General features: G+C 49.8%; 1 protein-coding gene across 2 annotated transcripts in view; it reads right to left on the bottom strand.

Annotated features, from left to right (window-relative positions):
• Nucleotides 1-22,671, bottom strand: part of Sufu (SUFU negative regulator of hedgehog signaling) — a 91,909-nt gene that overhangs the window by 18,297 nt on the left and 50,941 nt on the right. Inside the window, exons 4-8 of one of the 2 annotated variants that reach the window (NM_015752.3) lie at nucleotides 20,537-20,679; nucleotides 19,844-19,929; nucleotides 19,545-19,617; nucleotides 17,193-17,349; nucleotides 15,662-15,773 (exon numbers count right to left, since the gene is read on the bottom strand). In NM_015752.3, the coding sequence (NP_056567.2) occupies nucleotides 15,662-15,773; nucleotides 17,193-17,349; nucleotides 19,545-19,617; nucleotides 19,844-19,929; nucleotides 20,537-20,679 (571 nt within the window). The remainder of the gene's footprint in view (nucleotides 1-15,661; nucleotides 15,774-17,192; nucleotides 17,350-19,544; nucleotides 19,618-19,843; nucleotides 19,930-20,536; nucleotides 20,680-22,671) is intronic. The other variant, NM_001025391.2, reaches the window with a different exon arrangement.

Here is a 22,671-nt window from a genome sequence, read left to right as displayed (position 1 = left end):
GCAGCATGGCCTCGTTTTTCAGCTGGGCTTTCTCCATAGTGAAGGAAGGCAGAGCTCCTGGGGCTGGGGGCTGGGAAGGCCTAGGGGACCTAGGTCCCATGGGATCACGAGTGTGCTCTAGGAGGCACATCGCAGGCTCACATTCTAGGTGACCTTGGCAAATGACCTTTTTCTCTCTCTCTCTCTCTCTCTTTTTTTTTTTTTTTTTTTTGAGACAAAGCTTTGCCATGTAGCCCAGGCTGGTCGTTTCTTCTTTTTAATTTTATGTTATTTATTTATCTACTATGTGTATGCACATGTGCACAGATATGCCAGTGTGCAGAGGTCAGGGGGCAATGCATAGGGGTTCCTTCTCTCCGTATGGTTTCAGACTTCAGACAAGGGACCAAGTTTTACTTACTAAAGCAGACCTGGCCTTCAGGTTCTCCCAGCATCCCTCAGTCCCTACCTGGCAAAGCCTGCTCCCAACCCTGAACCTTCCCCCAGAGACTCTTCCCTTTAGAATCCAGATATTTTGGGCTCTCTCTTCTCCTTCTCATCTCTCTGTGAATGCACCCTTTCTCTTTCTCTTCCCTCTATCCTCCTCTCTCCCCATGCGAATCCCCTGGCCTCAATCTTTGGGGCCATCGAACTTGCCCAAGAGCAGCTTCCCAATAAACCTGCCTTTAATCTAATCTAATCTAATCTAATCTACTCTAATCTGGCTTGAACTGGCTTACTTCACCAGCGGCAGAAACAACCTATCACTCTCCTACCATGTGGAGCCCAGGGGTTAAACTCAGGCATCAGGCTCTGTGGCAAGTGCTATTATCTGTTGCATGCCAGCATCCTACTCCTTGTACTCCCAGGCTGGTCTTGAACACATACAGCTAGCTCTCCTCCTGACTCAGTTTTTGGAGTTCTGGATTCCAGGTGTGTAGTATCCATCACTTGCTTTATCGGGCTTAACCATTTCTTTGAGCTGCAATATCCCTAGATAGAAATAAGTAATTGTAGGGTTAGCATCATATTTAAAACAAGAAGTGTCTGATGAGGCATCTTACAGTGCATGGGCAGCTGCAGGGCTTCTTGGACCCGCCTGAAAGACTGGTGACAGCTCTGAAAGGACCTTGTCTGCACTTATCCTGGACCCAGGATTCAGCTGCCTCTGGCCAGGTCAATTCCCTGCTGAGCGAAGGTTTTAAAAGGTAGACCAGGATTAAATGCTGGGAAGACCAGATTAAAGGCAAAGAAAACCCCTCAAGGCTTTTGCTTCCCTGAGGGAGAGAGTGGCCAAATCACCCTGTCCTCTGCCTCCCTGTATATCTCCATCCAGTGGCCTTTTAAGCAGCTCGGTGGGTGAACCAATCTCTCCCTGGCAGCCTCTGGCATCCCTAAGGCTGCTTTTGCATCTTTTTCTTGGCTACGTGGCCCCAACTTTCAACTACATTCTTGACAAGGTTCTGAAATCCTCCATCCGTTCAAGCCACCCTCCCCTGGATTCATTTGAACTCGTCAAAGTTAGAGTGTCGTGCCCAGAAGTGAGTGGCATGTGTGGAAATAAACACAGTATGTCCTCTAAGCCGTGCGGATCTCAGAGGCTGTGACCACTCTTGTCTGAGGCAGTTTATTTCTATTAAAATTGTCATCAAATTGTCTTTCTTTGTAACCTCATCTTACTACCAGCTCATACAGCACTCTGCCAAGTGAAATCTTACTCAGGTTTTCTCCCACAAGCTACCCTCTCCTGTCCTGTCCAGTGTCCAGTGTGGATTATGTGACAGTAAGAACAGACTTCTCTGTTATCTGGCTAGAGCTGTAGGTAGTGTGGTCGATTCTGAACCTCACTGGTATCCATCATCTCCGAATTCCTTCCAGACTTCACATCATCGACATAAACCATCAACTTCCTATCATATTTTCAGTCCAGTCATTGATTAAACTGAGAACAGACCTGGGCTGGGCAGACAGACTCACAACACTGCTTTTTAGGTATGCTCATCCAACCAATTATAAATGAATCCACCTTTCCCACCACCCTACTGTACACTCTCTGGACAGCTCCATTTTCTTGTAACAACGTCCAGAGCATACCCACGAAGTCTGCTGGATGCTACCTAGGCAAGGCCACAGCAGGCCTCTCATCTCACCAGACAGGTAAGCTTAGAAGCCTGACTCCGTCTCTTGGGGTTGTTTTTCCAATAGCATTCAAATTTCCTTGCTGAATAATCCAGTCCAGAGTTTTCCTGAGAGGACAACAAGCTTACTGGTCCAGAAAATGCAAGTTGCTCTTACCAGCCTGGACTTCTACACGCCTCCAGTCTGCTGGCACTCACCTCCTTTACCCCGAGACCATCATGACTTTATTCTGCTAATTCTTCCAGTGTTCTGGGGCCACAGTGATGTGAAGCAGGGCTTCTGCCCCGTGTGGTGTGGGTCTTCCTAGGTTGACATCGTTTGGTTTTCGATGGATACAGAATACAGTTACAGTACATGGTGCTTCCTGTCACTGCTCAGCCAACTCTGTCCAAACAGTAAGCCCTAGGTCTTCCCACTCCAAGCCAAGTCCTTTATGCCAGTCACACTTGCTTTCAAGATCCAGTCCTTGAATTTCAGCTGTATTTATTATTGCACCCCCACCCCACCCCCACTTGATCTTTCAGGACAGAGTTTCTCTCTGTAGCTCTGGCTGTCCTAGGACTCACTCTTCAAACTCAGAGAGCCATCTGTGTCTGCCCCCACGGTGGCCATTATGCCCAGCAAATTCTAGCTCTTCTTGACCCTGCTACTTATATCTGTGGTGGTATAATACACCTTTAGATATTATCCATATTCTTTTTTAAAAACCTGAAGTGTGTGTTTCATTCTCTACATACCTACACTGGTATCTAGAGCTACCATGCTTCCTTTGGGTTTTCAGGGAACTGTTCACAATAATACTGAGATACCACTTGTTTTGGAAAACTACTATTGTGTGGAGTGTGGATGTCTTGGTGCACATGTGGAGGTCAGAAGGCCTCTGTGGAGTCAGTTCTCTCCTTCCACTTGTACCTGGGCTCATTGCACAGCCAACACTTACCCAGAGCCACCTCCCTGAGGCAGAGACACCTTATACTGAGTGTGGGCAATGGTGCTTCCTCCTATGCTAAGCTCTTCATATACATCACTTCCTTTCATTTTCATAACAACCCTATAAATAGGAGTTATTTCCCTCACCTTAAAGATGAGGAAACGGAAAGCCAGAGACCTTAAGTAACAAGCCCCAAGTGCACACACAATGTGCACATAAAAGCTGATGTAACACTTCAGCTCTTTCTGATGCTGAAACATTTTAAACACCTCCCACTACAGGGATGGGGAAACGGCTTAGCTGGTCATGTGCTGTGCTGACCTGAGTTCAGGTCCCCAGGCACCCTTCTAAGGGGTAGGCCCCATATGGGGCTGGAGAGATGGCTCGGTGGTTAAAAGCACTTATTGTTCCTGCAGAAGGTTGGTTTCTCAGCCTCTAACTCCAGTTCCAGGGGACTGGATGCTCTCCTGCTCTCATGTGGGTACCTGTACTCATGCAGAGTTATACATACACTTTTAAAAGCATCTTTAAAGCTGGCATGAGCAGCATGTGACTATAACTCTAGTGCTGGGCAGGATGGCAGAGACAGGAGGATTCCTGGAGCTTACTGGCCAGTCTAAGCATGGGGTTCAGTGAGGGAAACAGCAAAGATTCCCAATGTCTATTTCTAGCCTCCACGTGCGCGCGCGCGCGCGCACACACACACACACACACACACTTTCTCACACATACACTACTCTACATACATACACAATCTCCCATATCTTCTCCAACTTTAGAACTGTGTGTGTAAGCTTGGCCTGGAACTCCCTATGCAGCTTAGGCTAGCTCCAGGCTTCCCTGAGCTCTTACAAGAACTGCCTCCCTGGAATACAAGACTGTGCTTCTCACAATTTTAAGAGCTGCTTCTAGAAAAATAGACAGGGCAAGGCTAGATTTAATAAGCCACTTCTCAGATCAGTGGTTCACAGAATGCTGGTATTTTGGACTAAGGACTACAGAGGAGAACCAACTGGTTTCATTTCTGTCAGCTAGCATATTTGAACCGGTTAAGAACTCCATTTTCACTGAACACCCAAATCCCCCGAGGCTCTGAGGATGCCTCTGGGGATCAAAGGCCAGGTGTCATCTGAAAGGACTCTGGGTTTCCCCGCCCTGAGCTCTGCCTAGTGCAGCCTCTTCCTTCCAAGGCCGTGCCAGCCTACGCCATCACTGCTCGGTGGTTAGGAGGAGATCCACACTGAGCCCTCACTGCTGACAGGATGCTCCCAAAGGTCTGGCTATCATATCAGAGAGTTCTCCGCTCACCACCACACAACTCATCTAGATACCAGGGAAGCTCAAGTTCCTCTGGGGCTCTTTTGAGGATACAACGGTGTTTTTACCTGGAATATGTCATGCGTCCTAAGTCTTTCCAAGGGCAGGCAGCTCACACAACAGTCTGCCTGCCTTCCTTCCTTCCTCCTCCTCCCCCTTCTTCTTCCTCCTCCTTCTTTTGGTTTTGTTCTGTTTTGTTTTGAGATGGGAATGTTACCACTATAGCCCCAGATGGCCTTCAACTCATAATTCCCTTGGTTAACCTCTCCTGGCTTCCCGTTGCAGCTGCTGAGGTTACAGGTACGTGCCAGCGGGCTGTTTCTGCTACAGCTTAGAGCCAAATGGTCCTACAAGGCTCACTAGCACAGTTCCTGGTACTCCAGGTTCCCTTCTGAGACAACACTGTCATCTGGTTAGCTGGTCTTCTGTGTCTTCTGTGTCTTCCAGTTCCAGTGTACGGCCAGAGCAAATACGGAGAGCTCTTCTGCTCTCTGCCTTGACTCTGTAACCTACACTGGCCCTAAAGCCAGACCTGTCCTCCTGCCTCACCCTCTCGCCCTCCCAGTGCCAGGATCGTAGGCATGTGTGACCACACCTGGCTATTCCCTGATAGAAATGTGTCTTGTGTGTGCATACAGGCAGGCCAGAGGTCAGAGCTGGGAGTCTTTCTCAGTCACTTGTCACCTTGTTTTTGAGACTGGTCTCAAAAGTCAGAGCTTGCTGATTCAGCTACAGGGGTTGGCTGGATCCCTTGATTAGAGCCTCCCTGGGGCTGAGATTACAGGAGGCTGAAGCCTGTTTTTTTTTTTAAAGATTTATTCTGTTTACAATATGTGCATGAGTGCAAACACCTGAGGCCAGAGAAGGGCACGGAGCCTCTAGAGCTATAGGGGTTGCGACCCTTCTGACATGGCTGCTGAGAACTGAACACAGGCCCTCTGAAAGAGCAGTATGTGTTCTTAGTCACAGAGCCATCTCTCCAGCCACTTCCACTTTAATTTTATCTATTTATTTTTGTCAGGGTCTCCCTGAATAGTCCTGGCTGTCCTGGAACTCGCTCTATATGCAGGCTGGCCTTGCACTATTAGAAGCTGCCTCTGCTTCTTGAGGACTGTAATTAAAGGGGTGCTCCACCAGATCTGGCCTAACTTTTTAAAACGTGTTTTACACGTTTATTTATATATACATATATACACATGTGCATATGGGTCATGAAATACTGTGGCGGTCAGAAGACAACTTCCAACAGTTTGGTTCCTTCCTTCCACCACATGGGTCCCAGAGACAGAACTTTAACTTTTGAGACTGGGTCTTTTGAACCTGGAGCTCACAGATTTGGCTACAATAGAAGGCAGTGTGCTCTAGGGATCTACCTACTCCTGCTGCCCAGTGCTGTAGTTCCAGATGTGGACTCTGCCTGGCTTTTTATTTGTGTGATGAGGATCTGAACCCAGGTCCTTAGATTCAGTCAGCAAGTACTGTACTGACTAGTCCATCGCCCTGTCCTGCTGATACTGTTCTAATTAGAATATCTATCTATCTATCTATCTATCTATCTATCTATCTATCTATCTATCTATCTATCTATCTATCGATTGTATGTGTGTGCTTGCTGCGTGTGCCCATGTATGGAGTCAGAGGACAGTTTGCAGAAGTCAAGTTCTTTCCTTCTACCATGTCCTGGGATTAAACTTATGTTGTCGCGGTTAGAAATAAGTAGTTTTACTAGCTGAGCCATTTCATAGATCACACACACTCACTCTCTCTCTCTCTCTCTCTCTCACACACACACACACACACACACACACTCTCTCTCTCTCTCTCACACACACACACACACACACTCTCTCTCTCTCTCTCTCACACACACACACACACACACACTCACTCTCTCTCTCTCTCACACACACACACACACACACACTCTCTCTCTCTCTCTCTCTCTCTCTCTCTCTCTCACACACACACACACACACACACACACACACTTTAAGTGGTAGGGAGACAAGGTCTCACTATGTAATTCTGGTTGGCTTGGAGCTTGCTATGAAGACCAAGCTGGCCTCAAATTCATAGGATCATCTTCCTAACAAGTTAAAGGGTTCTCTGTTTTTTTTTTTTTCCTCTTCCTTCTTCTTTCTTTCCTTTTTTTTTTAAATAAAAAAGGTTCCTCAGGTTGGAATAAAGTGGTATAGAAAGCAAAAAAAAAAAAAAAAAAAAAAAAAAAAAAAAGACAGGTTTTTAGGTTCTTGTGTAGCCCTGGCTGTCTTGAAACTTGCTCAGTAGACTGGTGTCAAACTCAGAGATCTGCGGATCTGCCTGATTCTGCCTCCAGAGTTCTGGAATTAAAGATGTACACCACCATGGTCCAGCAAATTTTTTGACATTTTATGTGATAAGGATTTGCCTGAATGTATGTATGTTTGTATGTATGTATGTATGTTATACCATGTGTGTGCAATATCTGTGGAGGCCAGAAGAGGCATCGTATTCCCCTGGGCCTGGAGTTACAGTCTGCTGAGAGGCACCATGTAGGTGGGGTTTAGGAAGAGCAGGCAGTTCAGTTCTCTTAAGCAGGCAGCTGTCTCTCCAGCCCCAATGGCAGCACACCCAGGATCTGTGTATGGCTTCCACTATGGCAGCTGGGCACCGAGCTCTCTTTCATCCCCGGCTCTCCTTCCCTGGCACCTTTGTGTGGCCACAGTAACTCTTCATATGACCAACTACATCGCTCCTTCTCACCTCTAGACCATGACGTGTACTTAAAGAACACCCCCAATCAGAAGCTAGAAAACAGAGGACTGGAGAGAGGAGACCAGGCTCCTTTCTCACAGGTCCTCATTTTCTTAAATGATTATCTTTGTGACGCTGGAGATGGGGCCTAGGGCTTATGCGTACTGGTCAGGTACTATTCCTCCAGCTGGGCCATACCTCCAACTTCATTGCTTGCTTGCTTGCTTTTCTTTTCCCTTCTTTTTCTTTCTTTCTTTCTTTCTTTCTTTCTTTCTTTCTTTCTTTCTTTCTTTCTTTCTTTCTTTCTTTCGTTTCTCAAGACAGGCTCTCTGTGTATCCCTGGCTGTCTGTAGAGCAGGCTGGCCTTGACCTCTGCTCTCTTACTTACTGTGTGCCTTTCTTCTTGCAGTACATCTAGCATCAGGCTCACACTTGCTCCTGCCTCCCCTGCCTCCTCATGGTGGAGACTGTGCTGGCTGGGTTTGTTTTGTTTTTGTCAATCTGACACAAGCTAGAGTTACCTGGGAAGAGGCTGTAATCTCTGCTTAGAAAATGTCCCCAGCAGACCTGCCTGCAGGCAAGCCTGTGGGACAGTTTTTCTTGATTAATGATTGATGTGGATGTGGGAGGGTCCAGCCCCACTGCAGGCTATGTCTCTCCCACACTGAAGGTCCCAGGTTGTATAAGGATGCAGCCTCAGAGAAAGCCCATGAGCAGCATTCCCCCACGGCCTCTACTCAGATCCTCCGACTGGGCTCCTGCTTTGAGTTCCTGCCTAGAGTCCCCTCGGCCACAGACAGGGCAGTGTAAGATGAAACAAACCCTACTAAAGCCCTTGCTTTTGGTCAGCGTCTTCTCACTTTCTGGGCTTTTTCCTCACCTTTTCTGTTTTACTCTTTACAATTATTTTTATCTTTTTCTTTTTAAATTTTCTAACTTAAAAAATTTTTTTAATGTACATTGGTGTTTCGACTCCATCCTGACGTCTGTCTGAGGGCGTCAGATCCCTTGGAACAGGACTTACAGACAGCTGTGAGCTGCCATGTGGGTGCTGGGACCTGAACCCAGGTCCTCTGGAAGGGCAGCCACTGAGGCACCTCTCCAGCCCAATTTTCTCTCTCTCTTTTTTTTTAAGATTTATTTATTATTATATGTAAGTACACTGTAGCTGTCTTCAGACACTCCAGAAGAGGGAGTCGGATCTCATTACAGATGGTTGTGAGCCACCATGTGGTTGCTGGGATTTGAACTCTGGACCTTTGGAAAAGCAGTCGGGTGCTCTTACCCACTGAGCCATCTCACCAGCCCCCAATTTTCTAATTCTTTAAAATACTTTTGTTGTGCTGGGTGGTGGTGCACACTTTTAATCCCAGCACTTGGGAGGCAGAGGCAGGCGGATCTCTATGAGTTCCAGGCCAGCCTGGTCTACAGCACAAAGTCCAGGATGCTAAGGCTACACAAAGAAACTGTCTTGAAAAAGCCAACTAACCAAACAAGCATTCTCCCCAAAACAAACAACAATAACAACAACAAAAACACCACCAAAAATAGTTTGTCACATGTGTTTGTTTGTGTGTTTGTTTACATGGTCAGGTGTCTTGTCTGCAGGTCTGTCTGTGAGCCATGTGCATGCCTGGTGCCAGCAGAGACCAGAAGGTAGCACAGGTCCCCTAGAACTGGAGTTCCAGAGGGTTGTGAGCCGCTGTGGGAGGCTGGGAAACAAACCTAGGTTCTTCACTGAGACGTTTCTACAGTCCTCCGCATGTACTTATCTGTATGTATATTATATATGCATAAGTACACACATACCATAACATGTATGATGGTCAGAGGACAACTTGTAGGAGCCAATTCATCTCCTTGTGGATCTCAGGGGTCCAACTCAGGTGTCAGGCTCAGGAGCAAATGCCTCTGCCTACTGATCACCATCATCACCATCACCACCATCACCACCACCATCATCACCATCACCACCACCACCACCACCACCATCATCACCATCACCACCATCATCACCATCATCATCATCAGGTCTTTGTTTTTTCGAGACAAGGCTTGGCTGTCTTAGAACTTGCTCTGTAGGCTACCTAGAAATCAAAGATCTGCCTGTCTCTGCCTCCTGAGTGCTGGAATCAAAGTAGTGTGCTACCTCCTCCCGGCTCTTTATTGTTTCTTTGAGACAGGGCTTCTCTACGTAGCCCCATGACCTGTGTGTACACACTTATCATATATACCAGGCTAGCACTGAACTCAGAGATCTCTCTGCCGATGCCTCCTGAGTGATGGGATTAAAAGCATGTGCCACTACATCCTGCTTATTTATTTTAACAAACAGGGAGTCTGTCTGTCTATCCATCCAGTCTAGAACTTTAGACTGTTCTGCCTCAATACGCACCTGCTGAGACTCCAACTATGTGTCACCATGTTCTGCTCTGTCTCCATTTGCAAGTGTACACAGTGGAAAAGAGATGTGGCTCTTCAGGCAAAGGACCACGGTTCAAACACTGACTGGTGCTTATTCCTAGTGCCTTGATTCTGCAGGGGCCGATTTCATGGAGTTTGACAGTGTCTATGTAGCCCTGGTTGGCCTGAAACTCCCTATGTAGACCAGGCTTTCTTAAACTTGCAGCACTCTGCCTGCCTCTGCTCTCACGTTCTGGGATTAGAGGCTTGTACTACCATGCCCTGGCTTGACTCTATACTAATAGAATCGGGGCAACGGCACTCTACTGCGTGAAGTGGGGGGAAACAGCAATCCCCTGCCCCATAGGTGATATATAATACCTACTCAGCCTCAAGAACTCTCCAGCCTAGGGTCCTGCCTGTGTTCAGAGCACAGAGGGCAGGTATGTAGAATGGTTATACTTGATCTTTGCCAAAAGATCAAGGAGTGACTACCATGACAATTCAGAAGTGGACCTAATCCTCCTCTTTGTTGTTACCACCGTCTGTATAACACGATCTATATTTACCCTTCTCACTGTATAAGGTGACTTTCCACATAGCCTAGCACACCTTCCAGTGGAAAGACAAGCCTCCTGATTTGCAGTCCTAGGTGGTGTATGGCACATGCTCCAGTCACCCTGCCTTCACAGCAGACTGGCAGAACCTAATCTATAGTTCTCTCCCCTCTGGAAAGGTCTTACTTCTCCACACTCACTGAAGCAGCGCTCTCTGCCTCTATCCATGGCAACAGGGGTGGGAGGAAGAACCAAGCAGCTGAAATTCCTGCTAGCCACAGTCCTCATCCTGTGATACTCATGACGTCTACACTGGCCACATGACTTGAGACCTTCTCCTTGGGGACACCTGGAAGCAGGACACTGGGCTTGGTGACAAATCAGAAGTGAAGTACAGTGGCCTGGCAAAGCCCCAGTGCCACCTCTGGCTTTGGCTTTTTGCCTGGGAGATTATTCCCATTGCTTTCTGATTGCTGACAGAAGCTCTGAACTTTCCAGAGAAAGAGCCACTTGTAGGCCTCTCCTCAGGTCAGGCCTGGGAAAGGGTGTGAGGGAGAGGGAAGCACAGGGCCGTGTCTCACTGACAGTACTGATGAGGGGCAATGTTGCTTCACACAAACATCACACATGCACACACGTGCACCCACACGTACACACACACACACACACACACACACACACACACACATACACACACACCACACGAAGCTGAAAGGACAAAGGCAGGCGGAACAAGATCGTAACAGAGGTGCTGAGCTTCGGAAGATCCTCTGGCCACTCCATCTCACCTGGCTCCTCTGGCTTGGGGGTAAGGCCAGGACCCCTGTAGTCTCGGGTGAGAGCCCACTCTGCCCCAAGCTTTCCTTTCTCTGAGACACTGAGTCATTTCCTTTCTTCAGCTGTCACCTTTGAACCTTCCCTTTCCCTTCCCTGCAGAAATGACTCACTGCTGAAGTGTTGGGTGACACCGAAGATCAAGGATAGATGATAAAAATATTCCCGATTGTGCAACGTGGTGAAGGGGATGCAGTGTTTGCACCTAGACTCAAAGCGCCAGCCAGGAACCTTGAACGATGGCCACTGCTTGGTCTCTTTGCAGAAGTGGCGCAAAGACCAGAGTCAAAACATATGTTGAGCCACGTCAGCTTTGTCCTTTCAGACGTGGCTCTGAGCACGGCCATACAGACCTTTAGCACGACAGCTAGGTTCACAGTGAAGGAGCCAAAACAAAGCCCGTGTTCCAGGAGCAGTGGAGACGAGGCCCTGGCCTCTCCACTGTAGCCCTGAAGCAGGGTTCTCTCTGGGCTTTCCAGAGCAAGCGACTGTACTGTGCCAGTATCAGAACTGCGAGTGAAGCCACCGTGACAGAGAGGCTCCAGGCTGTCTGCTGCCCTAACACATAACCCCGACCGACAGCGGGGTCACATCCTAATCTGTCCTACGTACAAAGTGGCACCACAGCAACCAGCTGCCTTCCTAGGGGGAAACTCACCTCCTTCACCCAAACCCACTGGCAGAGTGGATGAAACCAGAGAGCTTCTTCTAATTACACTTCATGGACACCATAGGCTGAACAAAACAAACAGCTAAAGAACAACTCCCCGGCCGGCCGGCCAGGATGAGATGGGAGTGAGGGGCAGCAAAGTCACCCCATCCAAAGACGGGGGCAGAGGCCTGCACAGAGGTAAAGAGAGGAGCAGGTCTGTGTGTGTGGCTCTTACCTGCAACCCCACTATTCGGAAGGCCAAGGAAGGAGCACGGCCCTGAGTTTAGGCCAGCCTGTGCTATTGGCTACCTGTAAGTTCCCGACCAGTCTGGGCTACAGAGTAAGACTTCCATCTTAAACAGAAATAAATAAGTAAGAATAAATAAATAAATAATAAATAGAAAGAAGGAAGGGAGGGAGGGACGAGTGAGTGTGTGTGTGTGTTATGTGGAAATCTTACAGAGGTAATATCACAACAGGAGAATTCATTCTTCAGGAAATTAAGGGGTGGGGGGAGCATCCTGACACACTTCGGGTGCTATTTTAGACAAATAAGAGGCCTGGCTAAGCAGTGATACTAAGCTTGCTTGCTTTTGAAAGGCCTTCTGACTCCTCAAGAGCCTTCTCTCTAACGCACATGTACACACACATGATGCCTGCCCCTCTTTGGGAAGATGTAAGACCCAGAGTTGCTTATGGAACTCTCCTCTTCAGTGAGTCACTGGCTAAGTGAGGACAGGGACAGGATGCTAGAGGAGCAGCTTACAGAAACAGACCTTCCCCTGCACACACCTGACCACACAGGCTCGCCTGTCACCATGCCCATGGAGAGGCAGGAAAGCTAATATCAGCCTCTGGCTGACCAGGGACCTCAGACAGACAGGATGTCCCATGACTCCCACCCTGGATCCCAACAAGTGTTGGCAGGAACAGCTCTGGACCAGGCTGTCCTCATGTGGCACAAAGGGCTGCTTCCCAAACTCACCCGAGCAGGCAGTGGGAAGGGAGGCGCCAGCAAGCCGAAGGAGGCTTTTCTCAACTGATCATCTTGGGAAAAGGCAGATACAAATTTCATGGCTGGAATGCAAGGGTTGTGAAATGCTGAAGACGCCCCAAAGAGGGCCCAGGACTTGCCTTCCAGGAAGGCAGTGGGAAGAAGGCTGGCAACAGTGGATCGAGCAGAACAGGTTACCAGAGGGGCTGCCTTTCTGGGAAGCAGGAAATAGGGCTCCGGAAAGAAAGAAATCCCCTGGTCCTGAGGTGGGAGATGAGCCAGAGATAGGGTTTGTTTCTGAAGAAGAAAATGAGGCCTGTGTCTAAAAGTAATTCTATAAATGAGCCAGTTATGACACAGCTCATTATTTCTAGAATCATCGGGGCTAATGAGAGGTCTTTCTTACAGTGAAATAAGCCTGGCAATCTGCTAACATGGACCTAGCTTGTCCTCGGTGCCATGTGAGAGCTTGTCCCTATTCATGCTACAACCAGTTAGTTACCTGAGTTCCTCTGGTGAGATCATTATTATCTCAGAGGCACAGCCCGCATGGTCCTCACCTCACGGTCCCTGAGCACAGGGCAAGGAGGACCACACTTGTTGAGTGTGCCCTAAGCTACTTATCAGCTCCCTGGCCTCACCTTTTTCTTCTGTAAAAAGGAAAATACATAATAGCATCTACTTCTTACAGTGGCTTCGAGGATGAATTAAATTAATACTGGTATAAACTTTTGGCTGCTATGGATATATGAAATTAGCAAGTAGCCAATTCCCCAAGTAGGCCAGGACCCAGCGGCTGATGCTCAGCCAGATCAGCTGTTCTAAACCAATCCATCTCTGAGACCTTAGGTCAGATCCAGACCCACAAAGACCTATGCATCAGACTGCCTAGCCCAAAGTCCTGACGAAAGGAAAACTGGCCAGGCAGACCAAATAGGGCCCATGCTGTGACGGCAGCTTCCCAGGGGGAGAAGGGCAAACAGCGGTGCCAGCACATTTGGGACTGGCTTTCTCTGTCACCATCTTTATGGTGTGTCTGAAACGAGGTCAGGTCCCAGGGTGGGCAGCACAGATATTACAATGGTGCTTGCTAATCTCAACTGAGCTGACCGTTGTTGAGTTGGAGACAACAGAGAGCGAGACTCTGGGAGCTCTGAGAGCACGCTGGGGTGGTCCTAGCCGGGGAGTGAGGAGGAGAAACCACTGCTCAGCTGCTTGTTAAGTTGGCAAACAGGACCAAGAACCTCAGAGGGAGACATTGTCACCCCTCCGGATGTCAGATTTCAGCTCCTTGGGGACCTTGAGCTGCAGGGAGAGCAGATGACTCCAGACCTATTCTCACTCATGTCTTTATACCAGCCAATGCAGAGCAAAGAGTGGGGACAAAGGGGACAGTCTTCTGCCAAGTGCCCAGCCCACCACTTCCTTACTGCCCAGTTGTGGTGTCTACAGGAACTGAGAGTCCAGCCTGTGCCCCATGCAGTGTCTAGGGACACAATAGTCAGACACATAAACAAGACAGAGAATGAGATATCAGGCATGTCTCAGGTCAAAGAAGGCCAACAAGGGGCTCCCCGAAAGCTCTCTGTCAGAAGCCCTGGCCTTCTTTGAGAGGTGGGAGGGCCATTTGGAAGGTGACTGGCTCCACATTCCATGAGAACTACTGGAGGCTACAAGCCCATTACTGGCCTACCACCAGTGCCAAGGAAGTCGGTATAAGAATTCATACTTGGGGCCTAGGGAGGAGCACAGCTCTGGGTCAGGGTCCAGGCTGCAGGTGGAAAGCTTCCAGATGCCCCATGACACAGCTTGGCTATCTGCTACTGCCAGAGCAAAATCCAAGCAACTTAAGAAAGTCATTGGCTGCAGCTAAAGGCGCTGGGTAGCACTGGAGGCCTCCCCACGCTGTTAGAGAGCTCAGGTTTTCCTGCCTCTGGATGGCAGGTACACCAGGCAAACAACAGTGGCCGGAAGCAAGCCCAGAGTAACCCTGTGGGTACCCTAAGCAGCTCCCAGGGCGCATCCTCAATGCTGACCAGCCAGGCCTCTGCTCCCAAGTCCCTGTAGCAGCTTCCCACGCTAGCTGCAGGCCTCGCCACACAGTCCGGGTCCTCTCTCTCCACACATGCTGCCTATTCCACATACTGTGTTTGCCATCGTGCGCTGCATCACTGATCTTTCCAGGATCATGAATCAGCAACCGCAGCCTGATTCCAAACCCATGGTCATTTTTCAACAAACTGTATATGCAGTCAGATTGCACATACCATGACTGGTTTATTGTTTCCCCCAAAGGAAGGCCCTGTGCATCCCAAATGGCCCCAGGGCTTGAGGTTGCCACACAGACTTCGTAGAGGGTAGGTGGATCACCCTAGTCTTGTAGGATTAGTCCAACTCCTTTTCCACCCTAGCCCGAGCAATTTCCACCCAGGCAGGCGAGGTCCCAGCTCTGAGTGGCCAGCACCCTAGGCCATTATACTGTGCAAGAAGGGAGTTCCCAGCCCACCACTTCCCTTCTAACAAAGGAGGAGGTGGGAGGAGGACAGGTCTGACCTCCGGGGTTGGCTGGTTTCTCCTAAGGACTACAGGACCCTTAGACAGGCAGCAGAGGCCTGCAAAGGACTTGCCTTCCCCTCTCTGGGCCCCAGGAAAGGCAGGCAGGAAGAAGGGCCTCAGCAGCAGGCATGCAACTCAGGGCTAGCCAGACAAGGAGGTCCCTGGGGTTGTAGCTATCAGCCAGAGCCCAGGCTCCAGGAAGGAAGGAAGGGCAACTCTGACCCAGAGTGAGATAAGGAGGGGACTGGCTTAGCACAATGGGCTCCCACAAGGCTCACAGGCCCTCAGTCAGATTTCTGTCCCAACCTGGACTCTCTTCTGTTCACACAGCCCATGTAAATATTTACTGCTGTTTGTACTCATGGTCTGCAGAGTCCCCTTTGAGGTCCTTTGCTACAGTCCACAGATCCGTGTGCCCTGCCTGGATCAGGGCTGCCTTTAAACCTACAGACTCGGGGTCCATTCAACAAGAACCATGTACACTCTTCCCCTCATGCAATCCTCAGGGATGGCCCCTCGAGAAAAACACCGTCCTTTTGTCCTAGCCCCAGAACACAGACACTTACGGAGCCCTGTCGTGGGTGAGGCCGTTCTGTCGCTGAGAATTGATTGGTGGAAGGACAGGTTTGCTGTTAATCTCCAGTCCCCGCCTCAGGGTCTCCCGGATCTGCTCTGTGTCTGCAATGAAATCACAAAGTTGCCGGAAGGCCCTCTGGGCTCCCAGCCTGAGAGAGCCTAGAACAGTGGTGGCAGCACTGGTGAGAGGCAGGGCATGGTCACACGTCAGCAGGCCCAGCACTCACTCAGCAGTGGCGGCTGAAATACGAGTTCAACAAGCTTGAGATCAGCTTGGGTGGGCTACACACAATAAAGGAAGAAAGGAGAAAAGGAGAGATGGATGGGCCGGCAGTACTAGTGGAGAAGGCACGACCAGCAACTTTGCGGTGTGACTTGGTACTGTACAGTGAATCATTTTACAATAATTAAAAAACAAACAATGCTGGGCATGGTGGTACATGTGTGTAATCCCAGCACATGAGCGTGTGAGGCAGGAAATGAGAAGCCAGCTTACGCTGCAGAGAGCAAGAGAGCCTGTCTGCGAGGTAAACAAGAAGTAAAAGAGCAGCGATGACTGCAGCTATAGACATGACTGCCAGCCTCTCTACGGCATTCCTCTGTCAGAAGCAACTGGACGTGAGCCCCTGACACAGGAAAAGAAAAGGGCTCAGATGTTTGCACTAGAAGTTGAAGTTGCGGAGGAGGAGGAGGAGGCAGCTCAGGAATTCAAGGTCATCCTTAGCTTCACAGAAAGTTAGAGGTCAGCCTAGGCTACATGAGACCCTGTCTCCAAAGTAAACCAAGTCAGGTATTTTATTCAAGGCCAAAGGCATTTTATTCTTTGATAAATGAAAAAGAAGAACTGAGAAAGGAAGGAGACAGAAAGCCTTAAACATACATGTATATAAATGGCCACTTTTCCTTTGGCATTAGCCAGGGACAGCCTTAGCAAAACAAAACTAAACAAAACAAAAAAAACCCCACAAGTCCTTCTGGAGCCAAGAGCAGCATGGGAGCATCCAACAGGACGCCACATCCTCCTCCTCCTCCGAGAGCTTACCCAGAAGGCAGAGGCAGAGGGAGCTAACTTGCCACAGACTCTGGGACTGCAGAGGAGGCCAGTGTCGGGCTTCACACTCGCTCCCTCTCATTAAAAGCCCAGGAAGGTTCAAGGAGAGAGGTTCTCAGGCTTGGCATGGCCTTCAGGCCAGAGCTGGGGTCTGTGTCAGTTCTGTGGTGGTGAACATACGCTGTAGTGTCTTTGGGTGGACTGTGTACATTTTCTGTTAACTATTCCATGGTTCATACTCACATACATGAGGTCAGATTCCAAGGGGCAGAGTGTACACACAGAGTATACTAGTGTGTTTGAAATGCACACAGGAAATAGCTACAAACAGGCCAATAATGCTCATATATAGTTCACCCACATTGGAAAAATTCATTTGTCAGAAAATAATCAGAGTGGGCTGCTATTTAGTTAGAGACTTGTCCTGGGGAACCTGGAAGGAAGGGAGCAAGGCAAGGGAAGGTCTCAACCTTTGCCAGACAGCCTCCGAGGCTGTGTGCCGAGGCAGATGCTCCGGCTATCCTCTTCATCCTCCGGAGGCCGGCTGAGGTCATCCCAGGCACACTTGGCACTGACGCCGCTCAGGTTAGAACCGTCTGTCTCAATGCCTTTGTCAACTCTCTCCTGCTTGAAAAGAACCAAAGAGTCAGAGTGCCTTCAGTGAACTCATGTGCCCCAAGGTTACTGACCCTGGCCCAGCCACTCCACTTCCAGTATTAGCCCTTGTAGGTGCTGAGCATGGACAGCTGCTATGAGATCAGGGTCTCATTGACCTTGTTCTGTTACAAGCATAACGGCCCCTGCCAGCCCCTGGACTCCTCTGGGAACAGGGTTAGGGGAGGCAGCAGGAATGAGCCTTGGACACTTCCTTCCCACCAACATCCAGCACAAAGGCCTTTGTGCATCTTTCAGCCCCGACAGCTGTGGCCCTCAGAGCTGATGGAGGAGACAAGACCTATTTCTCTAAGGAAAGGTGGAAGGCTTCCCCTCTTCCTGATCCTCCAACAATGATCATACATACCCCACCTCACCCCCTACAGGAGTTAGGGTAGAAGCCCGCCCTGACTTGGGAACCCATACCTGCAGTTCTTCATTATAACAGCTAGAGGGGGCCATCGCCCCAGAGCAGAAGTGCTCCCTGTGCCTCTATGCCAGCTAACTTTGGCAGAGGGCTCTGGATGGGGTTCGTTTCCATTTCCTAGGCTGCAATCGGGGTCTGAAGGGCAGTGACGGGTGCACACTTCCCCAGAGGCCTTGCCTTTGTGTAGACATTGGCACGCTTCAGTCTAAACTTTCTCCAAATGGCCTCAAGGAAGAGTTGTACTCAAAACATCGCTGGATTTTCTGGTAAAACTTAATTCTGTGGTGCTGGGCTTTGGCTCAAAGGTCATCTGGAAGACGCTAGCAACCTTGTCCATAAACAGCCATACAGGCCAAATAAGCCTCCTGTGAAAAACTCCTCAGAGCCCCCATGTCCCTGTGCCAGTCTGTCCCTCTCCAGGGCTCCTAGACAAGGGCATTGTTCTATGCCTTGGTCACAGATGGTCTCCTATCCATAAGCCACCCGTTCTTCTCTCTTCTGCTGCTTTTGCTGCCTGGATGAGGCAGGCAGGCAGCAGGCAGGACACAGCTCTAGCTGTTTCCGGCAGAGCAGAGGAGAGGGGCTGGAGCTGCTTGGGGAGAACCTGAGTTTTCTTGCCAGCAGCTGCCCTGAGACCCTCAGGGGAAGGGTCTGCTTGCTCTACTAATTCAGGGGACCAAGTTTTTTTCTGAGTATAGGAGATAAACAAGAGCCTACAGAGCCCCATGCTGTGTCCCAGCATGGCTGCAGAACAAGGCTTAGGGGATGAAGCCTCCATGGTTCTTACATAAGCAGAAGCCACACAGAAAGCAGGTTCGAAGCAGAGATACCCCTGGCATCATCGAGACCATTTCAGGGTTAAAGGTACCCAGAAAGTGGAGGAGCCTCATGTGTAAAGGAAGAGGCTGTGTGCCCCAGAACTCACAGGTTGGTAGCAAAGACCCCATAGGTCTGCAAACTACACGCCACTGTACAATTTGAAGTGCCTAGTCGCTGCCATGGCCTGCCTTACAGGCCCATGGGAGCCTTACAGAAACATGTCAAGTTCAGAGATGTCCATGGCCTGCCTCTGCTGCGAGGTGAGCAGAAGGAGCTGGGCTCTGGTGCTTCTACCCCTGCATGGTGTGCAAGAAATGCAGCAATGCTCCGGGGCTTCCAGAATGCAGCTGTGTGCCAAGCAACCATCTATTCTAAACCACAAAGTGACACTGACACTGTCCCAAGCAGTCACAGTAGTGTCAGCTGCAGACTGGCAGGGTCTAACGACTCTTCCACACATCAGAGAGTGCCAACCTACCTGGGCAGGGCTGGGGAGTGAGTTAGGAAGAATGACAGGATCATTAGACCAATCAGCATCCTGCAATGGGCTGTGGGGTCAGCATAGCCTGTGCTGCTGTCTGATACAGGGGAGGGCAGCTCCCTGAAAATGTGGTAAAATGGAGGAGTAGGGAAAGAAGCAATATTCCTTATGATTACCTTTCTTTGTTGGTGGTGATCTAACTTTAAGTTGATATGTAACTTACATATAATAAAGTCCATTCTTTTTAAATGCACACATATATGTGTCAGGCTTGCTTTTCTGGGCTGAAATCTCTGTTTTCCTATGTGAGCTGTAGAATTCAGGCGACAGACCATGCCTTATCCTACTGGCTCACACACAGAGCTCCTCCGCTCTGTCAGGATGAAAGCCAGTGGTATTTGGAAGAGTGTGCTAGCAAGGTTTTCCTCACTCAAGACATACTTGCAGGTGCGGATCGATCTCAAATATGGTTTCTCCCCGCCGCATGTCAGTTATCAGCCAGGGACCGCCAGCACTGTGGACAAGGAGAGACGGTGGTAACTGGGGGCCTGCATTGATCGGCAGACATAGCCTTTGCTGTCCCAGGCCCAGATCATAAAGGGAAATGTTAGTGGTCGGGGACCACAGAGAACTGAGTGCCCCAAACAGCAAAGCAAGAACTCTACAGGTGGGATGGAGGGAGGACAGCCACCCTGAAGACCCAGGGTCCAGGCCTCCACCTTATGGGGACATGTACTCACATGGGCACTGTCCGTAGTAGTTCCAGGATGCCCTGCCCGTTCCACTGTTGGGCTGAATGTAACTCCTCAGTGCAGACACCAACAATCTGTGGCCCAGGATAAGAAGCCACTGTGGTTTAATGTCCATCCCTCCAACTATCTGTGCTTTTTCAGGGGTGTCTTAAGTAGGGGACACATAGGTAGGGTCTGTTTCAAGGCTGGTGTCCCCAAAATGTAATGGCTCCCTTAGGAGGTGCTTGCCTAGCTAAGGGGTTCCTGAGTGCACAGACAGGCACAGAGCCTACCTAGCTCTTGGCTACAGAAGAAACAACAGGCAGATTATGCCTTAAGTCAGGGGAAGTCGTCCCTAAGGCCAGGGGTGGTCAGGTAGCTGTTCCCACAATAGCGACACTTTTGTGTAAATCTTGAGGACACCAGCTTAACCTTCTTCACCTTGACCTCGTTAGAACTGCAAGCATGAGCTGCAGCTGGGGAGAGTCGCCCACTGGGGAAATAGGACTTAAGCCTGGAGCTGGCTTTCAGCTGGGAAGTCTGTCCTGCCTCTGGCCCTGCAGTGTGAAATCAGATAGCCCACCACAGGGAAAAGAAGACCAAGGGGAGTCTCCTGCCCTTTATTCTCCCCCTCCACGTTCCCCTCTGTTCTGGACTTTTCCCACAAGGATAAACTGTCTGAGACCTCTGATGGCACCTCACCTGGAGGAAAGTCACTACCCCAAAGGGTGTCCGCACAGGCTGCATCTGTGGGTCCTCCGTCAGCAGCATGTGCTGAATTCTTGACTCACTGTTATCCAAAGGGCTGTGCCAAGACACATGGTCCCCGCTACAGAAGGTGTTCTCTGTGGAGAGACAGACAGGAGGACCCTCAGCATTTGGATCCAGGCCTGGAGACTGCCCTGAGACCTCAAAGCCCAGGTTGGAAGGCTCCTCACTCCCCAGGCCTCCTAGAGCAGCCGGATGCACCCACTCCCAATACAAGCAAAGAACTACAGCTACTCCCCAAACACCAAATGGTCCAGGATGGCCCAATCTGTTTGACTTCACTGGAAAGGGTAGGCTGCTGGTGTGCATACTCACTTGGCCTAGGAAGGCCAAAGACTTGCAGTGTCTGCTGGGCTTCTCCAGCCCCACTACCCACGGGGGAAGGGCATGAGCAAGAAGCCAAGAATGAGGTGCTTTCCAGTGGGGCCAGCGGACCATCAGAGGGTAAGGGAGCTGGGAACAGTGGGAAGCCTTCTTGGAAAAACAACCCAGGATTTCTCTGCTGGTGAATCAGCACAGAAAGGAAACATGCAACCCCAGCCCTGGAGATCCGCTGCCAGTCTCCCACAGGCAGACTGAGGATTTCTGAGGATCTCTGGAGACTTCAGGTAAATGGAGGTCAGGATAGTTCCTTGCCCACCTCAGCAGACTGTACAGCCTCAGGGGTGGGGAGTGGGGGGGGGGGTGCCTCTGTGACAGCACAGTAACACAAAGGCCCGTTACTTAAAAATAAAGTACCAGAAGTAGGAGGAGCACATGCGTGTAATCCCAGCATCAAGAGGGAAGGCAAGAGGACAACTGAGTTGAGGCTAGCCTGGGCTACCTGCCAACAACAAAAACCCAAACAGAACATGTCTATGGCAGCAAACCCTTAGGGAACATTCCCATGTGGTATAAGTCACCCCCAAACCTGTCTCTTGTCATGAACACTCAGCACGCGTGGCTTTAACCAGTTCACATGCAACCACAGGTGCCCAGGCTGGCCCCCAATTCCCTATGCAGCCGAGGATGACCTCAAACTCTGAACCTCCTACTTTCATCTCCAAGTGTTGAGGCTACAGACATGTGTCACCATACCCAGTTGTGGATTCCTTTTTAAAATGTGTATGACTGTTTTGACTGCATGTTTGTTTGTGTTCTACTTAGGTGTTTGGGTCCTGAGGATATCAGAAGAGGTACCAGGTCCTCTGGATATGAACTTTTAGACATTTGTGAGCTGCGATGTGGGTGCTGGGAATCCAATCTGGGTCCTCTGGACGAGCAGACAGTGCTTTTAACCACTGAGCTATTTCTCTAGCCCCGACCACGCCCAGTTTCCTGTGATGCTGGAGACACAGCGCAGGGCACTGGGCAAGCTAGCTGAGCGAGCTCCATCCCCAGCTCCCCTCCGTTTCTTTTCCTTGAACACATGCAAGGACCCGAATGCTCACATTTCACCCAGTTCCACATCTTAGAGCTCATTCACACCTGCTTGCACAGAGCCTCCTTTGCTGAAGGTCTGTGGCCTATGTCAAGGCAGAACACGTCACACATGCCAGGCACGCGTGCACACAGCAGCCCAAGCCCAGAAGTTTCTGCCCTCACTTGCCTTGACTGTCTTGTCTTGCTCTGAACTCTAATTCCTTCCTGTGTCACCTAACATTACCCAACCATCTTTCCCAGGCAGATGCAGGCTCGGGGAGTTGCCAACACTTCCACAGTGTTCATTCAGGAGGGGAGGGAGAATGCTCCTCCAGGGGACCAGAGGAGTGACAGGGAGGAGAGGGCGGAGCTCCTGAGAAAGCCTTAAGTTCCTGGACTCCTGCTTACATACTCCTGCTTACACACTCCTGAATCTCCCCCTCTTCACTGCCATGTCTATAACCAGCATGCCCCCCCACGCATACACATGCAGATATCATATTACACTTGCAATAATCCTGAGCCCCACCTCTCTCCTTTTCCTGCCATGTCTATAATCAGCATGCCTCCCCCAAACGCACGCACACGCAGGTATCATATTACATATGCAATAATAAAAATTGAAAGAAAAGAGAGAATCAGGGTCACATAGTTTACAGGAAGCTTGG

Source organism: Mus musculus, chromosome 19, assembly GCF_000001635.26.
Source record: "Mus musculus strain C57BL/6J chromosome 19, GRCm38.p6 C57BL/6J".
In the NCBI taxonomy this organism is placed as follows: Eukaryota; Metazoa; Chordata; class Mammalia; order Rodentia; family Muridae; genus Mus; species Mus musculus.
The sequence above is the reverse complement of the archived record's forward strand: the minus strand, read 5'-3'. Positions and strand labels throughout refer to the sequence as shown.